Genomic DNA, 25,838 nt, shown 5'->3' with positions numbered 1-25,838 from the left:
GAATTTTGGTTTTAGATTGTTTGAAAGTTGTTCACCTCTTTTAAGGCTTGGTTTCATTGGGCTGGACAAAAATCTGAGCCCATGACATCACTGGTCTTGATGGAAATTACCCCTCCCCCCATCACTACAATGATGTAAAATCACCAAGAAGTTCATCTTAGTCCACTCATGTTATGATGTCACTGCCTTCATGGAAAGTTAACAGATAGCTACATGCTGTGGTTTTTAATCACTGTGAGGTAAATTTTTCCAAATCTATCAGTCATGGTGGCCGACGGATAATTCGAAGTATCATAATGGAGAGACTTGTACCAGAAAACAGTAAATTTCATTCCCGACTCCTCTACCACAAAGCCTGCCAGCTGTGCTCTGATCAGAAGCATTGTTTAGAATTTGACAGGATCATATTTCCTGTGAGTGGGCGTGGCTTCAGCTCATTAAGCTGACACGCCCACCACACCCTAGAGCAGATTTTACTGCCTCATTTTTCATGATTTTGAGGCTTAATTTTCAACACTTAGTGATGTTTTTTTAATCTCTGAAATCGGGCTGGTGGTTGATAACACAGTGGTCTGTCATTCAACAAACCTAAAATAAAGATTTTTTTTTTTTTAACACTTTACAGGGACTTCATGCACTAGTTAGAAGAAGTTTGTTTTCTAGAAGTTAAATAACAGGAGCCCTTTTAATAAATCAAACCATCTCTGTATACCCATGGACAACAGCCTGAAGATTACTAATCAGTCTCTTTTATCATTGTGCATGAATGATAATTTGCCAAAGTTTTGCAGCCTAAGGGGGAAACCTAGGGCACTATTTCCATCCAAGAAGACTTGCAAAGAGCTGGGTTTTCCAAGGACATGTCACCAATAATGGCCTCAGAAGACCTTGTTCTCTGGTGGTACAGTAGGAGACATGTATCCTTTGTTGACACACTTGTCCCTGAGCGTGCAGGCCTTTTCTAACCTACTAGAAAGGCTGTTATTTACTGCTACAAAGTCAGTCATCACAGAGAGAGCAGTTCAAACATTTCAATGCAATTCTAATACATCCTTGGGAAAAGAAGAATCCCTGTCACAGGTTACAGTTCACTTTTGGAAGCCTCAATGTGCCAACAATAAAAGTAGGCTAGTTTTTTTCCTTAATATATGTGTCTGTTTTCATCTCAAAAAAAGGTTGTATTATAATAGAAAAATGCCAAGAATTTTAATGGATAATGGAACCCAACCACATGATTTGACCCCCCCACCCCCACCCATTAAGGTCATAGGTGTTGCTTTTGATGAAGTTAACAATGTCAAGACAGGCGAGTTTCACAGAAAGTTCCAATACCTAAGCTGTCAGTTGCTGAGGAATTTGGTAATTAATTGACCTTTCAATATTTTCCCATGTACTTCCATTACATAAAAGTTATTTTTCTTTTTTATTTTTGTCTTTTTGCAAAATTAAAGTTTCTGAAATGCTGTCTTAAAGAAAATGGCATTGAGCAATAAAGCAGTATAAAGAGCAAAGATGACCTCTCTCTATTCCACAAAAAAGGTTTAACAGATACTCACTTTTTCAGTCAGGATGTAAAAGTCCAATTCAAAATTGAACTGAATGAAAATGCAGTAAAACAGGTGATAAAACAGGAGGGATAAAACACAAGGTGCACGGATTGGGAAGTTGAAGAAAAACTGCCAGAGAAGGCTAGGAGCAGATATGTGAGGGCGGGGCAAACAATCACATAGAAAGGAAAACACACAATGGCATTAAGTGATGAAACACATGAGAGGAGTGTTTGACAAAACCAGAAAATGACAGTGAAACAACAGGCTGTGAAAGAAATGCATAAATTACCAAAAAAGTGACATCACCCATGATTCTAACAAACCAACTCAGACCAGCCAAGTCAGACTCGAGAAGCAAGGATTGATCGATCACAGCTTTGCTGATAATTGGTGCATTATTCTGCAGTTTGCCCTAAAACCAATATTGGACATTACATTGCTCAAGTTTCAGGTTCTTTCCTAATAGTTACAGCACAATGGAATCAACTACGTAAATGTGAATCAGGATGAAGCAGCAACTTATACTAAGCTGTTTAAGTTTTGAGCTCTTAACAAGGCCACCCAAACAGATGAGAGCTTTCTAGGGCCCAGCCAAATGGGGTGCCCATGAAAGTCAAGAAAATCATGGTCTATTGTAAAGTTAAGCTGTGATGACCATATTTTTAACCTGAATGATAACCACTCTTCAAAACCACCAAAATCTTCTTTTTGCTAATGTTGACAATGTGCATTACCAAATTCACTAAATATTTGGAAAGTAAAATCCGACTTCATAGCTAAGCCATGATGTAAAAAAATGTTAGGAAGCCAGAAAATAAAGTAGAGGGAACTAAAATAAATAAGGAAATAATGGGGGGAAAAGGCAAAACTGGGTAAAAAAGATTTTAAAAAATGGTCAAGACAAGAAATAAAAGGATGGGATAACAGTGGAAAGTGGCAAAAATTGTTTAAAAGAAGCAAAAATTGGTCAAGAAAGGCAAAGGGGCAAAAATGGGTGTAAATTGTGAAGAGTGGTTAAAAAGGGGCTAAAATTGGATAAAAGTTGAAAAATGTTAACTTGGCACGTCAGATGGATGTGTGAAACAAACACTCATAGACAGCGTTTCGGAAAAGGCAGAGGCTTTGAAAAAAACTCAGAGGGTGATTGGATGAACGTTCTGTCTGTCACATTTTTACGGGCCAATCAGAGCAATAAACCGCTAATAAACTCCATATAGAACTGCATAATGCGAACCATGCCGACTGTAGACATGTCAGTACACGACTTTTGTTGTTTTTGAAAAGAAAACAACTCACTGCTGTTCTTTGTTCTTCTTTAAATGAAGAAATGTCATCAAGTTCTGATAAAGCTGGTGCTTTAGCAGCATCCATGCTAATCTCTCCATCATAATTGTACTGGCCTCTTGTTGCTGCTTGCTCACGTCACAACTCTGCGCACCCGAAAGCACTGGCCCAGGACCCCCCTTGGTGCTGTCATTTTCTAACTGGGCTCAAGTGGTTCAGACAGGTGCTTTCGCAAGATGGATTCATAAGTGAGAAACATGGAAACGGGTGTCTCCATCTGCTTTGTAGGGTTAGAAAAATGGGTCTAAAGGAAAAAATGAGTGGGAAAATGGTTATAAAAAGTGGCAAAAATTGGATTAAAGTAGCAAATATGGGTCAAGTATGGCACAATTGGGCAAAAATTTGAAGGGAAAACGTGTAAAGTAGTTAGAAAGTTGTAAAAATCAGCTCCATGGAGCACCTTTGGGATAAACTAGTATGGAGTACCACACTCCAAAATCTTACGGAAAGCCCTCCAAGAAGAGTAGAGGCTGTTATTGCTGCAAAATGGGGGCAAACTCCATATTCAGGTCCATGTATTTGAATACAGAGAGTGAGTCATGAGTCGTTACATTCCCTTTTGGTGTAATGGTCAGGTGTCAGAATAGTTTTGTCCGTATTGTGTACAAAATAGTCAATATACATTTTTTTGTTTGTTTGTTTTTTTGATTCTGTTCTTCATTTTTTTGCATGAATGTACATTTCTTTTTGCAAAAAAGTTGAAAAGACAAGAATAATATTCATTTATTAAGAAGCAACACAATCAGATTTTGATTCCCAAGCCATTCTTGAACCTGTCCCCCCTGTACCTATAACTACATGTATTCTTTCAATTCCTGCCCTTAAGCCTTGATTTACTAATAAATCTTTAAACTCCTTCTTGGCCCTTGAATGCTTGCATATGGGTATGAACTTTCTCAAAACAGTTTATGCATTGGTTTGAATAACAAACAGAAAATGATTTAAAATATACTTAAAGTCAGTCTTTACAAGAAAATGATACTTCAAATGTCGAGATTTCCTGATACAGCTTCTGAAGCATGAGGTTTTCATTTGTGTTTTATTTTAGTAACATTTATTTTAAATAATTTAAGATTAGGCACTTTAATTGTTAAAATACATTACACTGCATTTAGTGTTTTCAACCATGTGCATAGATCTCAGTGATTACAAGAATCAAGCAGGTAAATCAGCTTTGACAGCAATCCTTATGACATTAAAAGGGGCCAAAGAATATGAGGTATGGCTATTAAATATTGAGACTGTGCTTATGAGGATAAAATAATGGTTGACAGTCACATTGAGTGTAAGATATTTAAGGTTGGATATCCAGGCACAACTGCTGTAAGTTTCCATGGGTGACATCTTTTGTTCACTGCTAGCCACTTATTGAAGTGCACATGTTCTTGCTAAGGCATCGGAAAATGCTTAGCTTAAAAGTTAAGCAACACATTAACTTGAAATTTTTGGTGAAATTGAACAAAACAGCAGCCAAATCTTTTAGCACATTAACTGAGGTGTGTAGGGAAAACTGCATGTCACATTCATGTGTGTTTGAATGGCACAAAAGATTTTGTGAAGGCAGAGAAGATTTCAAAGACGATGAACGTTGTGGGCGACCATGCATATCACAATCTCCTGAACACATTCAACATATTTTACAGTGATCTGAAATGATCGATGATTCAGGACAAGAATGATAGCACAAATGATCTCCATTGATAAAGAGACTGTTCAGCAAATTTTGCATGAAAAATTGAACACGAAAAAAGTGTGTCAAAGTTGTCCCAAAGCTTCTGAATCCTGATCAAAAGGATACATGCATGCAAATTTGTGGGGACATGGTGGACACCCAAATGTTTTAGGAGTGATTACATGCAATGAAACTGAGATCTTCCAATACAATCCTGAGACATAACAGCAGTCAATGCATTTGAAAACATGATCGTCACCAAGGATAGAGAAAGCAGGACAAAGCAAGTCCAAATTCAAGGCTTGATTGTTTGTTTGTTTTTTTTACATTAAGGGTTTCATTTGGAGGAGTGGGTTCCAGAAGGGTCAGCAGTGAATCAACACTATAACAACAAGCTCTAGGAAAAACTGTGAGAACGTCCAAAGAAAGAGACCACAGTTGTGGAAAAATGGTTTCATTCTTTATAGACAACATGCCAGCTCACACTGAACTGTAAAGCAGTTTCTGGCCCGAAAACAAATCACAGTGCTTCATCAACCTCCCTACTCACCTGCTCCAGCACCATGTAACTCTTTTCTAAGGTCAAATCTCTACTCAAAGGAACATGTTTCATCTGAGGTTCTGAGACAAATGTCCAAAGGAGACCTACTACATTGCTTTGAATAAAGCAGTGTGTTGATGCAGAAGAGGAGTATTTTGAAGAAAAAACATTGAAAAATGTTCATGTTCTACAGCATTACTCTCATTTTTTAACAGCCATACCTCTTATTGTGAGCTTAAGGTAAATCACATGTTTGATTCATTAAGTAAAATCATGGGGACAGAAATTCACATGATGTATATTTTTCAGTGGACTTGTAGCATCTAAGCGATCTCAGTGATGCACTTGCAGGTTGCAGGACACCAAGCAGCCACAGTCCTGTGGCGACAGCCATACCTCTTCTTCAGGAAAGCACAGTTGCCGTACCTGTCAGTGTACCTGCAAGGGTTGGCTGTAAGAGAAAGAAGGAGAGAATGTAGCTTTAAAGTAAAAGAGACAAATCAGAGCTAAAGCTGGTTACACAATGAAAAATAATCTGACCAAAGTCAGCAAAGGTCTGATTATCTGGTGGGTCTAAAGATCATAACAGATTTTTCTTGTGGTGTGAGTTGTGCTTAGAGTGATTTAACCCTCCCTGGTCTGCTTAGGCAATTAGATTGTTCTGATTTGAAATTGTAACTATTTAACATGTTATATCTTTACAATCAGAAATCTTTGGTGCTGAACAGTTAAGCACACTGTGTGGTTTGTCATGTGAGATAAATGATAGTCAGTCAGGAGGCACGCTGACTGAAGAAGGAAGCACAACAAACAGCCATGGCAACAACGGTAAATGCAAAGGATAAAATTAGATGGATGTCAGAAACAGAGGACTAACTACCCATGAGAACCCAGAAGAACAGATTGAACTGAATCCCCAGCATAATAAATGTACTATGTAGCCAACAGTCTTACTTGTTTACTCTAAAATTAACCTTGCAAAGCAGATGGATATGCCCGTTTCAATTTTTCTCACTGGTGAATCCATCTTGCAAAGCTCCCATCTGAACTGTTTGGGCCCGGTTAGAAGGTGACAGGACCAATCAGCGACAAGGGGCAGTACTTTTGGGCAAGGCGTAGTCATGACATAAACAAACAGCAGCAAGAGGTGCAGATATGGCAGAAGACAGTAGTGTGGATGCTGCTAAAGCGTAAGTTTTATCAGAAATTGGTGACATTTCTTTGTTAAAAGAAGAACAAAGAACAGCAGTGAATTGATTTCTTTTCAAAAATGACAAAAGTCGAGTACTGACTTGTCTACAGTCGCCATGGTTTGCGTTATGCAGTTCTGTATGGAGTTTACTCCTCTGGTAAGGGCTATGTCACGTGTTTTGTTGCTCTGATTGGCCCGTAAAGATGTGACAGACAGAACGTTCATCCAATCACCCTCCGAGTTTTTTTTTTTTTTCAAATCCTCTGCCCTTTCCCAAATGCTGTGCATGATAGGTTTACCAGATGGATGTGTGTAACACATCTATCTGGCATTGCATTTGACTGAGAGATTTAAACTTTTCAGAGTGAGTGCTCATGATGTTAGTGAATAAATCTGTTAGTATGTGGTTTGCAGTGTTGGTCATGTCATTGAACACCACACACTTAAAAACCAAACTGTAAATCTATCATTATTTGTTGCCATGCTTGGGTTTTAAATTAGTTTCAATTGATCAAGATCTAAAATTGTGATGTGAGGTAAACACACAGATGAGGCAGTTTTTTGTTTTAGCACAGGCTTTGTCTCAAATTCTAGATTTTCATGTTGTATTTGAATGCCATCCTTACATTCAGTTTTTTATGCATTACAGAATTTGGCACTTACTGCAGAGTCCGTCTTCACAGTCATTGGGGCAGTCACCACAAGACGGTCCTTTCTTGTAGGGTTTAGTGAGCTCGTAGTTTCCACTGTAATGTGGCCCAGAGGAATGATCAGAAACAGAATCAACTTTACTGGCCAAGAATGCTTACAGAAGAAGGAATTTAAATCTGGTAAGCTTTGCTCTTAAATAATGTACATGAATTGAACATTAAATATAAAGAATAAATAAAACTGAAAAGTATAAATAAATTCAGATTTAAATATGTACAAGCTCTTTTTTCCTAGTAAATACAATTCTGTGTGAATTGATAGTAATGTTGATTAATTTGTGACAATTGTGCATATAAGGTGAGGCATTTTACCACAGTGAGCTTTCTTACAATACTTGAGTGCAGTAAATAGATAGTGCAAATGTGCACATGAGAAGAGGCTTTTTACCACATTCAGCTTTCGTACAATATTCAGTGCAGTAAGTAGAGTTATTAGTGCAAATACCCATAAGAAGTGAGGCCATATACTGCAGGGAGCTTTCTTGCTTATTTGAATTACTATTTAAAGACTCATTAAGGTTTACAAGTAACACAGAACATGACTGTGTTTTTGTTGCTTTCAATTTTTCTACATCTTTGTATTGTCAGTGACACAAAGCCCTTCATATTTTATTTATCTATTTTACTTTACATTTGAAAAGCACTGAGAGTAGAGGTCATTCCACAGTGTGTGGAAGTACATTAGTATTTACCACTATCAATACTTTGATCATAAAAGTCATTGAAGATTTTTGTGGATTTTGGTTACCAAAATGACTTTTCAATTATGTGATAAAGGCATGTACTTACGGTGGGCAGTATTGGCAGACATAGAAGTATTTGTAGTCGGTGTTAGGACAGTAGGCCATTCCACAGCCAATATGGTTTGACCTGTACCAATCAACCTGCACAAGGATGGGGATGAAAAAAAAACATCAAATCACCACAAATTTAAAGCAGGAAAGATCTATGTTATTATTAATTGAAGTTACCTGTGTAAAGTGCCCGACAACTCTCCCGTTGATGGATCCTTCTCCATAACGCCAGTCATTCACCTCGTCGTACCAGGACTGAATAGCATCGCTCCAGCTATCCCTCTTTTTGGACAGGTACAGATTCTCTCCACAGCCACTGCCTTTAATTTAACAGCAGGAGAGAGATACTAGACAATTTTTTGATATCTCTACTGTTTACCAGAGATGTAACGGTATTGTTAATATCCTAGTATCGTGGCGACAGAAGCGTCTCCACGCTGTTAGGAACGTGACCATTTCAAACGATTCAGTGGTTGACTACAAAGGTTAGTAAGCCAAGATATTAAAAAGATATCACGTGAGATTTTGATACCGTTACATCCCTACAATTTGCAGTCTACTCTTATTTAGTTTAGCAACCCACTGAACTAATTAAGACCATCAGTACAACAGCCTCGGTTTTCCAGAATGATGCAAATTTAGAGGAAAATTCAAAAACATTAGATGCACGGTGTAGGGTTTGTGTACTCACTGCTGATCTTCCTGGAGACTTTTGTGCTATGCTTCATGGCACAGGTGCTGGCCCATTTCTGAGCATTGGCTGCAGCCTCACTGTTCCAGCTCTGAGGGGAGCAGAGGACAAATGTAGACCACTATTGTCTGTGTACCAAAAAATCCCTGTGTTTGTTTCCTTTGAAAATCAGCTAATCTTTACTGTAGCGTGGACAGTTTATCTTTCAGTCTCAATAGCTATATAATCAAAATTCATCCTTGAAAAATAAATGGTTTGAAAATACCTTTGAAATAGTAAAGAATAAACACTTGGAAATAATTTGTATGCATTGTCCCTTACCATTTTCAACATGTTGCTAGCAGTAGGCTGCACATTTCTCCTCAGTTCGTTATGTTTGTTGACAATCTCAGTCATTTCAGAGGAAGAGACCCCATTAGACCCTGATTTAACAAAATAAAATAAAACATTTGTGAATTGTGTTTATAGTTTGTGAAAATTAAAGATTGGAATGACTGCCATTACTTACCTTCAATACGCTTCGATGGAAGGCCTAAGTCTAAATGAAAACAAAAATTAAAGCACAGCTTTTAGAGCTTGAATCTATGAGACAATATTCATTATTCTCATAATGACATGATTATCAACACTTACCCTTTATTAGGCACATTTTTAATGAAATGAAAAAGAAATACTGGTTAGATTATCAGCCATGATAGGCAAAAATCACAAATAATAAGTTAATGCTTCTGATTTGTCAAAAGAACAAATCTATATTCCATCAGATTTCACTACCACAGAGAACATTAAGTTGCACTTACAAACCAGAGTGCAGAGGTGCTGGGCACCTGAACAGCAGCGAAAAGGCTGAAGGCACAGACGAAGGTCAAAGAATAAGGAGCCATTGTTGAGTCCAGGATAGTGTCCTGTGAAGACCTCAGGTGTAGCTTATATAGTCTCCAACTCACAGAGGGATGAGACTTAACAAACAGTCTTAAGAGCATCCGTGTTTACAGAGAATGACCAGACCTGACACCTGAGGAGATGTTTGATAATAAACATAAAGCTGTCGATGTTTATAATAACTAGTTTAGCTTTCCATTAAAATGTTAACATATACTCATCAGACTTTTTTTTAATTAGACATAGAAAAGACCATACAGATGTCTTCCACATATTTACACTTGACATTCATTTCATGTCACTTTTACATTTGACATTTCTTTACATTTGACATTCCTGTAGTTTTTTACATGAGTCTTTTTTTGATAGTTTTAGCACTTACATGCACATATATGTACATACAGTGCTGTGAAATAGTGTTTTTTCCTTCCTGTTTTCTTTTTTTACTTTTGCATATTTGTCAATTTATATGCTTCAATGTGAAAAAATGAATTACCTCCTAAACCTAATAACTGGTCTTTCCACCCTTGTGGGCAACACCTGTAAGAAAGCATTAATGATATCTGGCAATGACTCTTTCATATTGCTGTGGAGCAATTTTCACCCATTCTTCTTTGATGTGTTTTCATTCAGCCATCTCAATCAGAGTTAGTCCAGACTTTGACGTGGCCACTCCACAACCTTCATTTTGTTGTTTTTTAAACCATTCAAGGGTGGACTGTCTGGTGTGTTTTAGTTGTTGTCCTGCTGCATAACCCAATAGTCCTTGAGCTTGAGGTCAAGAACTGATGGCCGGATGTTCTCTTCAGGATTTTCTGGTAGAGAGCAGAATTCATGGTCACATCAGGTCCTAAGGCTGCGAAGTAGCCCCAGACCATCACACTACCACCACCATATTTGACTGTTTGTATGAGTTTCATTTTATGAAATGTTGTGTTAGTTTTACAGCAGATGTAACAGGATGAACACCTTCCAAAAAGTTCGACTTTAGTCACATCACTTCACAGAATATTTTCTCAAAAGTCTTGAGGATCATCAAGATGATTTTTTTTTTTTTTTTGGCAAATGTAAGACGAGCCTTTGTGTTCTTTTTGGTCAGCAGGGGTTTTGACCTTGGAACTCTCCCATGGATGCCTAATTTTTGAATCATGAACACTGACCTTAACTGAGTCCAGTGATGTCTGCAGGTCTTTAGATGTTGTTCTGTATGCTTTTATGACCTTCTTGATGAGATGTTGATGCACTCTTGGAGTAATTTTGGTGGGCTGGGCTCTCTGGGAAAGTTTACCACTGTTCCAAGTTTTCTCCATTTGTGGCCTATGGCTCTCACTGTGGTTTGTAAGAGTCCAAAAGTCTTAGAAATGGCTTTGTAACCCTTTCCAGGCTTACAGATATCAACGACTTTGTTTCACATTAATGCTTGAATTGATTGTGGCGTGATGTGTTGCTTTTTTAGCTCTTCACTCCTACTTGACTTTGACAGGTTCTATTCAAGTGATTCATTGATTTAGCAGATCTGGCAGTAATCTGGCATGGGTGTGGCTACTGAAACTGAACTCAGCTGTCCAAAAATATTGTTAATCACAGCAAAAGGTCTGTATACTGAGTCCAGTGCATAGCTGGTTTTATATTTTAATTTGGATATCCCAGATGTCTCTATTTCTTTTTCCAGTAGTCCTGGTTGACTACTGTGTGGTGCTATAGTCTCATGCCCTTAAATAGACATTAAAGGGCTGTTTCTCTACGATTATTAGGTAAAACAAGAAGGAACAAGGGTGGCCCCAGTTCAGCAGTTGAAGAGCAGCCTCCTGAATTTGCTTACAACTTTTCTTGATAGAAAATTTGAGAAAGATCTTAGGATGATGTTGGTGCATGGGGCCCTTTATTTGTACACTGGTTGCAAAATACACAGAAAATATCACCACCCCCTCCCACTCACTCTGTGAAATTTCCTGAATATTTACTGCTTTTTCCTTACATTTATTCACCTTGGTTCAGAATGTGGATTGTTTCAATGTGTGGTGAGCAGAAAACAGACATGACAAACACTGTCTGCAGTCAAAAGAGAGTAGTGAACTACACAAACACTACAGCCAACAGGATGCAGGACATGGAAGAAGCCAAACTTCAAAGTTTAGAGACACACCAAACCACATAATATGATCTGGGGAGCGGATTTTAAAACATGATCACATGAACAAAATTGGAACTAGTGATTAGAGTATAGCCAGGGTGTGCAACTAGCGGCTCGGGGGCCACATTCTTCCCTCCACCTCATTCAATGCGGCCCCCTCAATTGAAAATACCAATGGATTATAAACTTTGAGAAAACATGAAAAAATCTATATGAAAACAGACACATTTATCTAGTAGTATTTCACTGCTGCTATATGGTCAGTTCTTTTATTTTGTTTTTGGTTAAATTAGAATAGTTTGAATTTTTTAAAAATTGATTTGATGAAACATTTTTAATTTATCTTTAATGTTTTTTAAATTTTTGATTATTTTATTTAATTTGTATTTATTTGTAGAATATTTATTTTTTATATAATTTATTTGAGTTTTTGTTTTTAATCTATTAACTTCTTAATGTATTTTAGTTTCTTTTTTCACTTCATTTTTATTTAATTTTTAATTTTATTTTTATTTCAATTAATTTTTCTACTCCGATCTGATTTTTTGATTAAGTTATTACTTTTCTTTTTGAAGATTTTTTTGGCTGCAAGTGTTCCTGTAGAGCTTTTTTATATTCATCACTAAATGCACAAGCAAATATAACAAGTACCTCATGCACCTCCTTCAGAAAACAGCTTGGAAATGATTTAATTCTGCCTCTTTCATTAAATTAACAATTTCCATTTGCATTTGAGTTCAAAAACATAAATAAATGATGATGAAAGCAACTCATTCCTTTTGTTGAAGTTTTAGTAATCACAGGCTGTAGATCAAGAATAATCAACAATCTGAAACAATTAGGCAATAAAATGAGAGTGCCAGAAACAAAAGCTGCACCACTCACAAAGCTAGGCATCTTTATTCACAGAGTAACATTCATTCAAGATTACAGCAATCAAAATGCTTTAACGAGCCAAAATCAAGGCATGTAACATTGAGAGTATCAAAAGACGGGAGTGTAGAAGGCATTCTTATCAGATGCCTGAACCACCTTGACTGGCTCCTGTCAACAGTGGCTCTACTCCTCATTCCCTTTGAACGTCCAAGCACCTCACCTGATGTCTAAGGTTGAGTCTAGCCACCCTCTTTACAAAACTCATTTTGGCTGCATGTATCTATGATCACATTCTCTCTGTCATTTCCCAAAGCTCATGACCATAGGTGAGGTATGGTTGACTGTTTAATTGAAAGCTTTGCCTATAGGTTCATTTCATTCTTTACCATGATTGCCCAGCACAACTGTTCCTCATGGACAGTCTGTGATAGAAGTCCAAAAACAAAGCACCACAGGCAGGCCGTTCATGAAGTCACCCTCCTCCAGGTTACTCCATCATTGCACACGTGAGCATTGAAGCCCCACCCCCCCAGGTGGAACCCCTTCAAGGGCCCCGCCCAGAGACTCTAAGAAGGCTACATACTCTGAAAGACTGTTAGGTCCATTGGCACAGACAACAATAAGAGCCTTACTTCATGCCACCTGCAGTTGGAGGGAGGTAACCCTCTCATTCACAAGAGAAAACCCCAACACAGTGACGCTCAGCTGGGCAGTTATAAGAATCCCCACATTCCCCTGGTGCCCCTCACCTTTGGCAACTCCAGAAAAGGAGAGAGTCCAGCCCCTCTCTAGGAGACTGGTTCCAGAACCAGAGCTTTGCCTGCATGTGAACCAAACTATGTCTAATCAGTAGCACTCTACCTCCAGCACCAACTCCAACTCTTCCCACCAAAGAGGTGACACCAACACTTACTGTGCTGCATCGGCTTTTCTTGAAAGACCACTATAAGCATCGGGGGACTGAAGACACCAATTAATGAAGGACTGACAGTAGAATCCTTTCCCATTCTTGTCTGATGTATATCTTAAATCATTAAACAGTACTGAGTTTCTATTTGGTATATTTGGCTTGTCATAATACACCCATATTTTCAATGGGAGACAGCTCTGGACTTCATGCATGCCAGTGTTCTCTTTTTCTGTGAAGCCATGCTGTTGTAACTTGTGCAGTATATGACTGGTCTTGCAGAAATAAGCAGGATCATCCCTGAAAACGATTGTCTAGATGAACACATGTTGCTACAAAACCTGTTTGTTCCTCTCAGTATTAATTGTGCCTTCACTGATGAGCAAGTTACCTGTGCCATGGGCACTCATACACCCCACATACATGAAAATGACATTGTGTGTATTATACTTTGACATTTCCTGACACCAACTTCTGAAGCATGAGGTTTTCTTTAGTCTTTTATTTTAGTTTGTTACATTTATCTATTGATTTAAGATTAGGCATTTCACTTGTAAAAGTACATCACTGTACAGGCAGTGTTACATTACAAGAGGCCAAAGATCATTGTGAACATCAGATTAATCACGTGTTTGATTTATTAGATACAATCATAGGGACAGAAGCTCACATGATGCATATATGTACTGAAACTGTTTATCAGTCAGAGATTGTGAGGACTTGTAGCATTTAAATGATCTCAGTAGTGCACTTGCAGGAGGCAGGACACCAGGCAGCCACACTCTTGTGGTGACAGCCATACTTCTTCTTAAGATCAGCACAGTTGCCATACATGTCAAAGTACCCACAGGGATTGGCTGTAAGAGATGGAAAGAAGAGGTGAATGTAGATTTAGAAGTAAAAAGGCAAAACATCACTGAATTGGAAACACATTCAAGAAATAATCAGGCTGGGTTTGGGCCAGGTCCCTCCTTCCAACCAACATCAGCAAAGGCCCAATAATATTGTGGTTCTAAAGATCATCTTGAAAGATTTTTCTATGATGTGATGTGTGTTATGAGGACAATCGAGTTGACCTGGTTGACCAAGAGAAATGGAAGGATCCTGAACTAAAGTTTGAATGTTTTTGCAAAGGTTGTGAATTCTTATATCAATGTTGAATTACATTTTTAAAAAGTGTTTTTAATAAATTTGAAAAAATTCTAAAATTCTTTTTTCACTTTGTCATGAAAGGGTACGGAGGGTAGATCAATGAGAATTAAGATGATTTTTTTTTTTTTTTTTTACTGTAGCAGCAGGCTGCAACATAACAAAATGAAAAAGGGGAAGGGATCTGAATATTTCTGAATGCATTTTATGTACACTTGGGCTGTCAGCATTAATGCAAATCAGCAACAGTTAAGGTCCATAATTAGTGCATTAAATGTTTTTAATTGCAAGCTTACTTGCAAGCTTATGCACCCTTCTGGCACGCTTTGATTATGCCACTGCGGGGTCTCCTTGCAGCCACAGTGACGTGAAATAAAAACAACGCTGCACCTCAACGTCTCATTTCAGTTAAAAAAACTCATAAAGCTCAGTGGACAAGTCAGAAGTCATTTGCATCATGGGTTATCAAACATTATGTTTTACTGTTCCCTTATTTCCTTTTTAATCCATAGCTAGTTCTTTTTTCCATTGATCTACCAAAAGTTCCTTATGTTCTTCAAGAATGAAAATAGGTCTATAATGAGGAAAAGTTAATTAAGAAAGTACAAAAATCCAAAATGAAACAGAAGCTATCTTAATGCAAACTTGTGGAATTCAAAGACTGTAGATTGATTGTGAACAAGCAAAGATTTTTCTTTTTTTTTTAAGATTAATCACAAATAAAATTGTAATTATTTGACAAGCCTATGCATTGCAGAATTTTTCCACTTACTGCACAGTTTGTCCTCACAGGCATCAGGGCAGTCACCACAGGTGGGTCCTTTCTTGTAGGGTTCATAAAGCTGATAGTTTCCTCTAAAATGTGGGCCAGAAGAAGAGTAATAAATTATACAACAATAAAGGCTCACAGCAACATTTTTAGTAAGCAGCTTTGAAGAGTCAATAAGATCACAAACTTCTAAATTTGTTTCTGACTTTGTGTGCTTTTGAAAAACAATAAGAGTTAAGCACATTGTGCTCTAGACTAGAAAATTATATTAGAAAAAGAATATGTCATCCAAGTTAAAATGGTGTGTGCAACATGTTTATTAATACTTAAAGTAGTTTGACCTGTTACATATAGAAGACTGTGTGAACACTCACATCCAAACAAAAGTGAGCCAATGTTGAAGAATCAGCATGAAGAAACCAAAAAAAAAGTCACACATTAAAATGCTCAAATGTCCAATTATTTATTGCAAAGTAAGGTTTCAAGCACTGTTGCTCTTCATCAGACTGAAGTGACAAGTGTGTTGTGTCTTACCATTACACTCACCTGTACATGATAAGGAATGTCTTACTTGTCCCTTCAGTTTGATGAAAAGCAGCAGTGCTTAAATAATCTAACATTGCAAAGCTGATGGATTGGTCAGATTTATATGTCTGCTAAAAACTAAAAGACGAATACAATAAAAAAAATGTTTGCACTTACGGTGGGCAGTAGTGGCAGACATAGAAGTATGTGTAGTCGCTGTCAGGACAATAGGCCATTCCACAGCCAATATGGTTTGACCTGTACCAATCAACCTGTGAGGTAAAAAAAAAATGAAATTACAACAAATTCATAGCAGTATTTATCTATTGTTATTATTAGAAGCAGTAGTAGTAAAAGAAGAAGTAGAAGTAGTATAAGAAGTAGTAGAAATAGTAGTATTAGTGTCAGAAGTAGAAGTGATATCAGTAGTAGTTGTAGCAATAGTAGTAGTTGTAGAAATGGTGGTGGTAGTAGTAGAAGTAATCATAACAGTAGTAAGAGTACTACTACTAGCTGTAGTAGTAGTAGTAGTAGTAGTAGTAGTAGTAGTAGTAGTAGCAGCAGTAGTAGTAGAAGTAATGGAAAACAGTAGTAAAAGAAGTAGCAGTGGTAGCATCAGTAGCAGATGTAGCACTAGTACTAGTTGTAGAAATGGTGGTGTTAGTGGTAGTAGTAATAGTGCATAAGTAATAGTAGAAGTAATATTGGTAAAATTAGTAGTAGTTATAGTATAAGCAGTAGTTATAGGTGTATACGTACTGTAGTTATAGTAGTTCTAGAAGTATTATAAGTAAAAGTAGTGGTGTCAGAAATGGTGGTGGTTATGGTAGAGGTGGTGGTGGTGGTGAGGGCAGTAGAGACGTTGGTGGTAGTAATGGTAATGGTGGTAGTAGTGGTGATGGTGGTGAAGTGGTGGAGGTATTGATGGTGGTGGTAGTAGTTGTAGTCATAGTAGTAAAAGTAAAAAGTGATAGTGGTTGTGGTGGTTGTAGTAATGAGAGTAGCAATAGTTATAGTTTAAGTAGTTGTTATAGTAGTAGTAGTAAAAGTAGTGATAGTGGTTGTGGTGGTTGTAGTAATGAAAGTAGTAATAGTTATAGTTGAAGTAGTAGTTATAATAGAAGTAGTAGAAGTAGTGATAGTGGTTGTGGTGGTTGTAGTAATGAGAGTAGTTATAGTTATAGTTGAAGTAGTAGTTATAGTAGTAGTAGTAAAAGTAGTGATAGTGGTTGTGGTGGTTGTAGTAATGAGAGTAGATATAGTTATAGTTGAAGTAGTAGTTATAGTAGTTGTAGTAAAAGTAGTGATAGTAATTGTGGTGGTTGTGGTGGTAGTAGTTGTAGTGATCAGAGAAGTAGTAGTTATAGTTGTAGTAATAATAAAAGTAGTAATAGTAGTCAGTGTTGTGGTAGCGGTGGTGGTGATGGTAGAAAAAGTAGGAGTAGTTATAGTCAAAGTAGTAGTACTGATGGTGGTGGATGTGGTGGTTATGGCAGTAGGACCTGTGATGCTGATAGTTGTAGTAGAAGTAGTTACACTAGTAGTTCTGATGTGGTGGATGTGGCTGTAGTTTTGTTGATGGTGGTGTTGTAGTAGTAGTAGTTGTGGTAGTGGTGGTCGTGGTAATAGTAGTTGTGTTGGTAATGGTGGTGATGGTAGTAGTGGGGGCTGTGCTGGTGGTGGCAGGAGTAGTTATTCTAGTATTACTGATGGTGCTGGTGATGGTAGTAGATGTGCTGGTGGTAGTTGTGGTTGTATTCAAGCAAGACTTATTTTTATTGGTTCCTATTTAAAATATGACATCAGGTTTAAGTTTACCTGTGTAAAGTGCCCAACATCCCTCCCAGTGAAGGATCCTTCTCCATAATGCCAGTCTTTCACCTCATCGTACCAGGACTGAATAGCATCGCTCCAGGTATCCCTCTGTTTGGACATGTACAGATTCTCTCCACAGCCCATGCCTTCAGTTTAACAGCAGGAGAGAGAAACAAGTATTTAGTATCTCCTTACTATTTACAATGTACTAAAATTTAGTTTAGCAAGCCATTAAATTGATTAAGGTCATCAGTGCTTCATATAACAGCCTCAGTTCTTGAGGAGGATACAAATTTAAAGGAGATTCAAAAGCATTATATGAACATCATATAGTTTGAGCACTCACTGCTGATCTTCCTGGAGCCTTTTGTGCTGTGCCTCATGGAGCAGGTGCTGGCCCATTTATGAGCATTGACTGCAGCTTCACTGTTCCAGCTCTGAGGAGAGCAGAGGACAAATGTAGACCACTATTGTCTGTGCACCAAGAGAAATCTCTAAGTGATTGTTTCCTTTGAAAATCAGCTAATCTTTACTGTTCTGCTGTGCAGTGGACAATTTATATTATAGTCTCAAGCACTAATGCGCTACGGAGTCAAAATATGCTTGAGATAAAATATGGTAAAAAAAAAAACATCTGAAAGAATAAAAGTATATATATTTGGAATAGGGTTGCACGATATTATTGTTACGTTATTGGTATCAGCAGATACAAACATTTCTACTGATATTTACAACCAATATTTTGCCTGCAAATATCTGTCTGTATTAGCTTTAAATGTTGGCGGCACAAACAAATACGTTAGTGGAGTTTTAGGCTGGAACAACAGACCTACGGCAGCTTAAATCTTTTTCTTTTTTCCTCATTATTCCTTATAATTTTAAGTGGTTTTTAAGGTCTTAAATGTATTCATTTGTTCAGTCTCAAACTTTAAATTGTGTGTCTTAAGGACTGTAGTTTTTGGTTTGAACTACATTTAAATATCTGTATCAATATATAGGTATCAGCTTAAATTATTTTGTAAATATCAGCATATCCAATATCGGCAAAGAACCTATATCATGTATCCCCAATTTGGAAATTATTTTTATGCATTGTCCTTTACCATTTTCAACATGTTGCTAGCAGTAGGCTCCGCACTTCTCCTCAGTTCGTTATGTTTGTTCACAATCTCAGTTATTTCGGAGGAAGAGACCCCACTACCTCCTAATTTGACAAAATAAAATAAGACATTATGTGAATTTGGATTGTATTTGTATTCCACACAAATTAAAATTGGAATGACTGCCATCACTTACCATCATTACGCTTTAAGCGAAGGCCCAAGTCTGAATGAAAATCCAAAAGAAAGTAAAGTTTTAAAAGCTTGAAACTATGAGACAATATTCATTATTATGAGAATGACATGGTTATGAACACTTACCCTTCATTAGGCATATTTTTAATGAAATGAAAAAGAAATACTGGTTAGATTATCAGCCATGATAGGCAAAAATCACAAAGACTAAGTTAAAGCTCCTGATTTGTGAAAAGAACAAATCTATACCCCATTTGATTTCACTACCACAGAGGCATTGAGTTGCACTTACAAACATGAGCGCAGAGGTGCCAGGCACCTGAACAGCAGCGAAAAGGCTGAAGACACAGACGAAGATCAAAGAATACGGAGCCATTGTTGCGCCGAGAATTGTGTCCTGTGAAGCTTTAGATGTGGCTTATATAGTCTCAAACGAACAAAGAGACAAGGAAAAAAACAGACTTAACAAACAGTCTTAAGAGCATCCGTGTTTACAAAGGATGACCAAACTTGAATGTAGCATTTTCATGTGACACCTGTCAAGTTGTTCTCACTGAACAGAAGGTGTGGAATGTTTAAACTGAACTTAGCTTCTCATAAAAACATGAAAATATGCTCATCAGATCTGTATTTAATGAAAACTAAAGCATTCATAAGGTAATCTCTCTTTTTTTCAGCAACTCATGTGGATGAAAGTCACCAGTCAGCAGGGTCACATGTTGTGTTTGTTATCGTTAGCCCAATTAATGTTTCTGTTGTAAATGAGACAAAAACAGTCTGTTTTCTGATTTGCAGGCATCACATTTGGCTATTTAAAAAAAAAAATACAAGGTAAATACATTTACTTTGTTACAGTTTTTCTCAAGTAGGAGTAAAAGTAACACTAAGAATCTACTCAAGTAAAAGTACTAAATGTAAAATGTACTCAATATACTGCAAAAAGATCTGGCTGTAGACTTCTACTATGAGGCGATCTTAGCCATGGGGTGGGAAGTGGCGTACAAGATTTACTGAGGGGGATCAGTTTTAATTTAGCACACCAAAGATGTAGGAATACCCATAGAAGGTTAAGGTTATGAACCTGAACCCTAAAGGTCAGGGGGAGTGCAGCCAAATGTCTCCCAAACTCTCAGTACTTTGAGTACTTTTTTTGCAGTGCAAAATGTACAAGAGGGAATGAATCTCAACCCATGTTTCATTGAATAAACACTTTTATTACATGAAATGCAATGCAAGAACAAATATTGGATGTAGAGTCATTAATCTGGATATGGTCCATAACATTAACACAAAAGTCTTCTGTCCATCTTTTAACCATTTCACTCTGGCTGTGCTATAAAGTTTGACCAGATGGTTGTCTATTAATTTAGTACAGTTCATCAATCAATCCAAGCATGCTTTTCCAGTAAACAGCGGTCCACACAGCCAAGGCAGGCAGACGTAGAATTTGAGAACAAGTTTTGTTGATATGGGATTTCACTTGTCGAGCGGAGAAGATCCACAACCAAATGACCCATCCAGTTCTTCTGTACCTGATGATTGTCTGGGTTCCAGTGAGGAGAAGAAATCCTCTTCATCTGCTGAATGTTGTCCTTCACTCCATCCTCTCATATCTGGTCAAGCTGTCAATACCCATACATGTAGAGACAGATAAACACAAGGCTATTGATATTCTTCCACCTTGTAATTTTCATTGACTAATGACAAAGGGAAGAGCGATAGTGCTGAATACCTGTGTATTATTATGTATCTGAAATTCATGCTACTCTTTAGCTTACAATCTTTTTCGCCCGTAACTTTCCTCACTTACCTAACTTAGATATGTTGAACATTATTATGTTACATTTGCTAACAGCAGCCTGAATTATTGCTCACTGCTGCCTCACAATAGTCAGTGGGTTTATACAGTTTGAAAAAAATGATTTAATAGTCTGGAATATTAAAATGCAATTACACTTATTAGTCCAACTGAAATCTTTCGAATTAAATGTTATCAGAATATGACTCTGCGAAACATACTATTAACTAATGATGACCACAACTTACTGTATGTTCATTTGAGTATTAGTACAGGTAAAGACATGATATTAATTTTAGGTGTATTAAATATCTGGTGTTAAATGTCTTACTTCTCTGGATATATTTCACCTTTTGTATTGTTTCCCCACTATGAACAGTTCACTGTCAACTTGCCATATTACAGACTATTTTAACCTAACCAGCACGTTATTTTTCCATGCTAATCAAAATTCCAGGTTAAACTTTCAGCTAAACTTAGAGACTAACATTAACATACTAATGTATGTCCTATGAATTCATGTCACACTCACCTCTGCATGTTGTGTACATTTGATGTCAGGCTTCTTCTCTTGGCAAACACAGACTCACTCCTGCGTGATAAAGCTGTTGACCTTCTCGCCCCTGTTTCGTTTACTCTTTAGGTTTGACTTCAGCTTTACTGGGACGTTTTACAAGGTCCACGGCTTCTGTCATCGTTGCTGTGGGTTGAGTGTGAGCATGCGCATTCTTCCTCTCTGCCTGTTTGTACAGCGGTCACTTAAAAGACTTCGGCCAATCGGCAGGTCAGTTTCACACAGTGTTCAGAGAGCTTTGATCGCTTTTGCTTTCTTTTTTTTCTCAAAGTGAAATTCAGCAAACTACAATACTTAAAACAGTATTATAGTTTGCTACAAATACTCAGGAAAACGTAAAGTAAAAGTACTCTGTGTTAGCCAGTCAAGTTTTTCCACACTGCACTCATCAAACCATGTCTTTATAGCCCTTGCTTTGAATACTGGGGCATAGTCATGTTGGAAGAGAAAAAGGCCTTCCCCAAACTGCTGCCACAAAGTTGGCAGCATAACATTGTCAAAAATGTCTTGGTTTGTTAAAGCATTAGGATAAGCCTTCACTGCAGATAAGCCCAAACCCCGATAAGCAACCCTCTACCATTATCCGTCCTCCACCAAACTTCATAGTTGGGCAGGTAATGTTATCCATGTATCCGCCTAACTCTGACTCACCCATCTGACTGCCAAACAGAGGATAGTGATTCATCACCCCACAGAACACATGTCCAGTGCTCCTCATTCCAGTGTCAGTGTGGTGGTGTTACACCACTCCATCCAGTGCTTGGCATTGACCAGGTGATGTGAGGCTTACAGCTGGAAACCTATTTGATGAAGCTCCTGCCTCGCATTTTTGTCCTTACATTAATGCCAGTGGAAGTTTGGAACTCTTCAGCAGAGCATTGGCGCCTTGGCAGTCGTTGACCTTTCTCTGTAATTTTACTTGGTCTTCTGCTGTTGTTCCTAAACGCTTCTACTTTCTAATAAGAGCACCCACAGTTGTCTGCGGGACATTCAGCAGGGAGGAAATTTCACAAGTTTCCAATTACAGTGCAGTGCTTGAAGTCACTGAGCTCTTCAAACCCATTTTGTATCACAGATGTTTGAAAATGGAGACTTCATGGCTAGGCGCTTGATTTATACACCTGTGGCAATGGGTTTTATTGAAATCCCAAAATTCAATAATTAGCTTATTAAGTGTGTCCAGCATATGATCAGTTTTGTATTGATTTGGACTTTCCTGATGTCTCTAATTCTTTTTTTAACACTGGTTGACTTCTGCGTGGCCCTACAGTCTCATGCCCTTAAAGGGATGGTTCTCTGCCGTTATTAGGAAAAACATGCATACACATGCTGTCAGCTTATGAGGACACATCCTTCATCAGTCTAAGAACAAAGGTTGCACCAGTTCAGCACCTTAACAACAGACTCCAGAATCTGCTTAAGACTTCTTCTTAAGAGCAAATTTGAGAAAGATCTTAGCAAGATCTTGGTGCATGGGGCCCATTATTTGTGCTCTGTTAGAGGGATACACAGTATACCTTACCACCCCCTCCCACTCACTCAATATTTTCTTCTGTGTTCTCACAACAGTACATGTGAAATCTCTCTGGGAATGAAGTAAATACATCTAATGTTTTGCACGTGACAAAAGAAAAGCAAAACAGCGACGGAGCTTTAGCTTATTTCACAGATTGTTTTGGCCAATGAATTTAGATTTATGCCATACTATGTAATCATACTTTACAATACAATTAAAAAAAGACACAAATGTGGAGACTTTTTATCCATTTGAGAAAAAAATATACAATGCAACACTTCTTTTATAACGATCAGTGGTGGCTATATGCTTCTGGCTTCATTTGACATCATTAGCTGAAGAGGAACAGCAGAAAGACATGGAGTAAGCAAGGGAAGATTTTGCACTTTCTTCATGAGAAAACATCTTTTTTCAAAGGGAGGTAAGCAGAAAACAGACAAGACAAATGATGTTTGCAGTGAGAAGAGAGTGGTAAACTACAAAACACTGCAGCCAACAGGATGCAGGACGTGGAAGAGGCCAAACTTCAAAGCTAGAGACACACCAAACCATATAATATGATCTGGATTTGCATCTTGTAGACTTTAAGGGATGATGACGATGATGCTTATTATTATTGTTATTATTGTTGTTGTTGTTGTTATGAAAAAAGACCCATATAACAATGTGCTCCTTCTTTTGGGTTTTAGTTTGATTATTCAAAAACTTGAATGAAAACTTGTGTCAGGTGACCAAATAGTTGGTGAACTACAGTGTCTTAAAAGTTTTACCTCTTAGTTCCTCTTAGTTTTCATGGTACCTTCACAGATGTGCAAGATACCCATGCCATTGGTACTAATACACCCCCACACCATCACAGTTGCTGGCTTTTGAACTTTGGGTTGATAACAATCTGGACAGTCCTTTTCCTTTTACACCTGGAGAACTCCATGGAAATTATTTCCATAAACAATTTGAAATGTTGGCTTGTCAGACCACACTTAACCACTTCAGATCAGTCCATTGAAGAAGAGCTCAGGGCCAGAGAAGTCTGCAACACTTCTGCATGTTGTTGAAAGATGATTTTTGCTTTGCATGGTTGAGTTTTTCCATGGTTGAATTTCTCAAGTTCTTTGCAATTGCACATTGAAGAATGTTGTCCATAAAATGATGGACTATTTACATTTGCAGTCTTGCATGGGAAACCTCCACCATCATTCGCTGTGAACAACCAAAAATATGCAGGTGTTTTTTTTTTTCTCTTAGCACTTTACATCTTTCCTAGTTTTTTCCTACCCCATCACAACTTTTTTGTTGTGTGTTTCAGGCATTGAATGTAGAATGTGGACATATTTTTCCTTAAACAATAATTTGTCAGTGTAAGTAAATAAATATAGCTTGACAATTATTTCACTTTATCGCTGTGTTCTATTTGTATTTACTTTTTTACAACATCCAACTTTTGTGGAAGTGAGGTTTTTATTTGAAATAGATATTTCAAAACATTCTGATTAAAAGATGATAGTGACTCTTTTTAGAAATAACACATTGTCTTTATACAACTTTAAAGATTGACAAAAGTATTGTATTTATAAAGAAAAGTAATGAAAATGATATTTTTGATTTTTAGTGTCAGACAGTTGGGAATAAAATAATTACTAGTGAAGTTTCCATCCACCTATTTTTTCTTTGGACCTTTTTTTTTTTTTGCAGGTCAGGTATGCTGTTGTAGTACTTTGCTGTGGCAACCTTGGTCCTGTACTGCTCTGGCCTCCTGATGGCCATCCTCCAGGCCTGCACCAGGCCCATACCCCATCTCTCCAGGTATTCTCCCAGCTGCCCCCTCCATGACAGCGGTTGCCCCCTACATCTGGACCAGCTCACTGGGTATGTGTTGAGCTGGATTAGGCCTGTGAAAGTGCACCAGGTATCTGTAAAAGCCCAGTTGTTGTTCCCATATCAGGTAGCTGACCATTCCCATCCCTGCTCTCCTGAGCACGTCAGCGTTAGACACATGGTCTTGCCAATGATACCCAAAGAAGCCACAAAGAAAAGATGCCACAAAGGAGTCCAGCAGTTGTCTCTGGCCATCAGTCAATGTCCAGGACTTAAAAGACTATATTAAGACTGGAAGGACCAAGGACTGAAAGACTCTAACTTTCGTCCACATGTTATCAGATACCGGGAATGCCACACTGTTTTGCAGTGAACCCATCATATGTGATTCCAAGTCTTGCTCTCAGCCTTGCAGTCAGGTTAAGGCAGGTGCTAATGCAGCTGAAAAGGGGGTTGGCGTCCCTTACCTCCAGAGTATTTGGCACTGGGTTTGTACCCCCATGCCTTTGAACTACAATGCACACCAATGCCTACGAATACAAGGTCGGCACAGGGGTAATACTCTTGACCCTGCTGCTGTAAGACAAGCTGCATGTCACATGGGGGTAGCACTGGGTTCTCAAGTGTTTCAGCCCACCTTGAGGCAGTCTGTGCAGTGCCTGGAGCATGACTTCTCTTTTCTGTTTGAAAAACAACTAGAAGTGCTGCAAATTTAGAAGATCTTGAAATAATGCAGAAAAGTTGTTACGCTTGGAGGTAGTGGAAAGGTTGACACTTGGATAAAAGACAAAAATCTGCAACAGAAACATCCATCCATCCATCCATCCATCCATACATCCATACATCCATACATCCACCTTTACCTGTCTGACCACTTTCACTTTACTGGATCCTGTTTGGACAAACTTCCACAGGGTTCTACAAACAGCACAACCTCCATCTACATTTGCACTAAATATCATCACATCGTTCCTTACTTGCTCAATGTGTCAAGATTGCTTCAAGGTACATGTGTTTAGCTGTCTGTCTAGGTAAGCAGAAAAGGAGACATCAGATCTACAGGACTAACCTTTGCCGTGCCATTGTTAAAACAAAGCATACATATGGTCTTAAAACTTTATGTTGACTCAGACGGGTGGTGTGTGTAGCTTGGGGCCATCATTGACAATAAGTCTGGGGCAAGTGTGTGTGATGGTGACAGATCTCTCCTGGAAGCACTCGATGACACCTACATGCTCTGATCATACCAGGAAAAAAAAAACAGAAACTATCTTGCATTTCTCCATCTA

At 38.0% G+C, this 25,838-nt stretch overlaps 2 protein-coding genes across 2 annotated transcripts; both read right to left on the bottom strand.

Moving 5' to 3' along the window:
- Positions 1–5,430: 5,430 nt before the first annotated feature.
- On the bottom strand, positions 5,431–9,143 carry LOC121521154 (cysteine-rich secretory protein 2-like). Its single transcript, XM_041804908.1, has 8 exons — positions 9,128–9,143; positions 9,003–9,032; positions 8,816–8,916; positions 8,495–8,585; positions 7,981–8,123; positions 7,799–7,893; positions 6,963–7,045; positions 5,431–5,558 (listed from the first exon to the last, which is right to left on the bottom strand). The coding sequence occupies exons 1-8, from the start codon at positions 9,141–9,143 to the stop codon at positions 5,431–5,433; spliced, it is 687 nt and encodes a 228-aa protein (XP_041660842.1).
- A 4,879-nt stretch (positions 9,144–14,022) lies between these two features.
- On the bottom strand, positions 14,023–19,222 carry LOC121521153 (cysteine-rich venom protein-like). Its single transcript, XM_041804907.1, has 8 exons — positions 19,096–19,222; positions 18,848–18,877; positions 18,655–18,755; positions 17,898–17,988; positions 17,555–17,697; positions 15,914–16,008; positions 15,215–15,297; positions 14,023–14,150 (listed from the first exon to the last, which is right to left on the bottom strand). Exons 1-8 carry the CDS (start codon positions 19,220–19,222, stop codon positions 14,023–14,025), a joined length of 798 nt encoding a protein of 265 aa, XP_041660841.1.
- Between the last annotated feature and the right edge of the window lie 6,616 nt (positions 19,223–25,838).

This window comes from Cheilinus undulatus, linkage group 14 (genome assembly GCF_018320785.1).
Source record: "Cheilinus undulatus linkage group 14, ASM1832078v1, whole genome shotgun sequence".
In the NCBI taxonomy this organism is placed as follows: Eukaryota; Metazoa; Chordata; class Actinopteri; order Labriformes; family Labridae; genus Cheilinus; species Cheilinus undulatus.
Note: the sequence above shows the minus strand (reverse complement) of the source record. Positions and strands in the feature narration are given on the sequence as shown.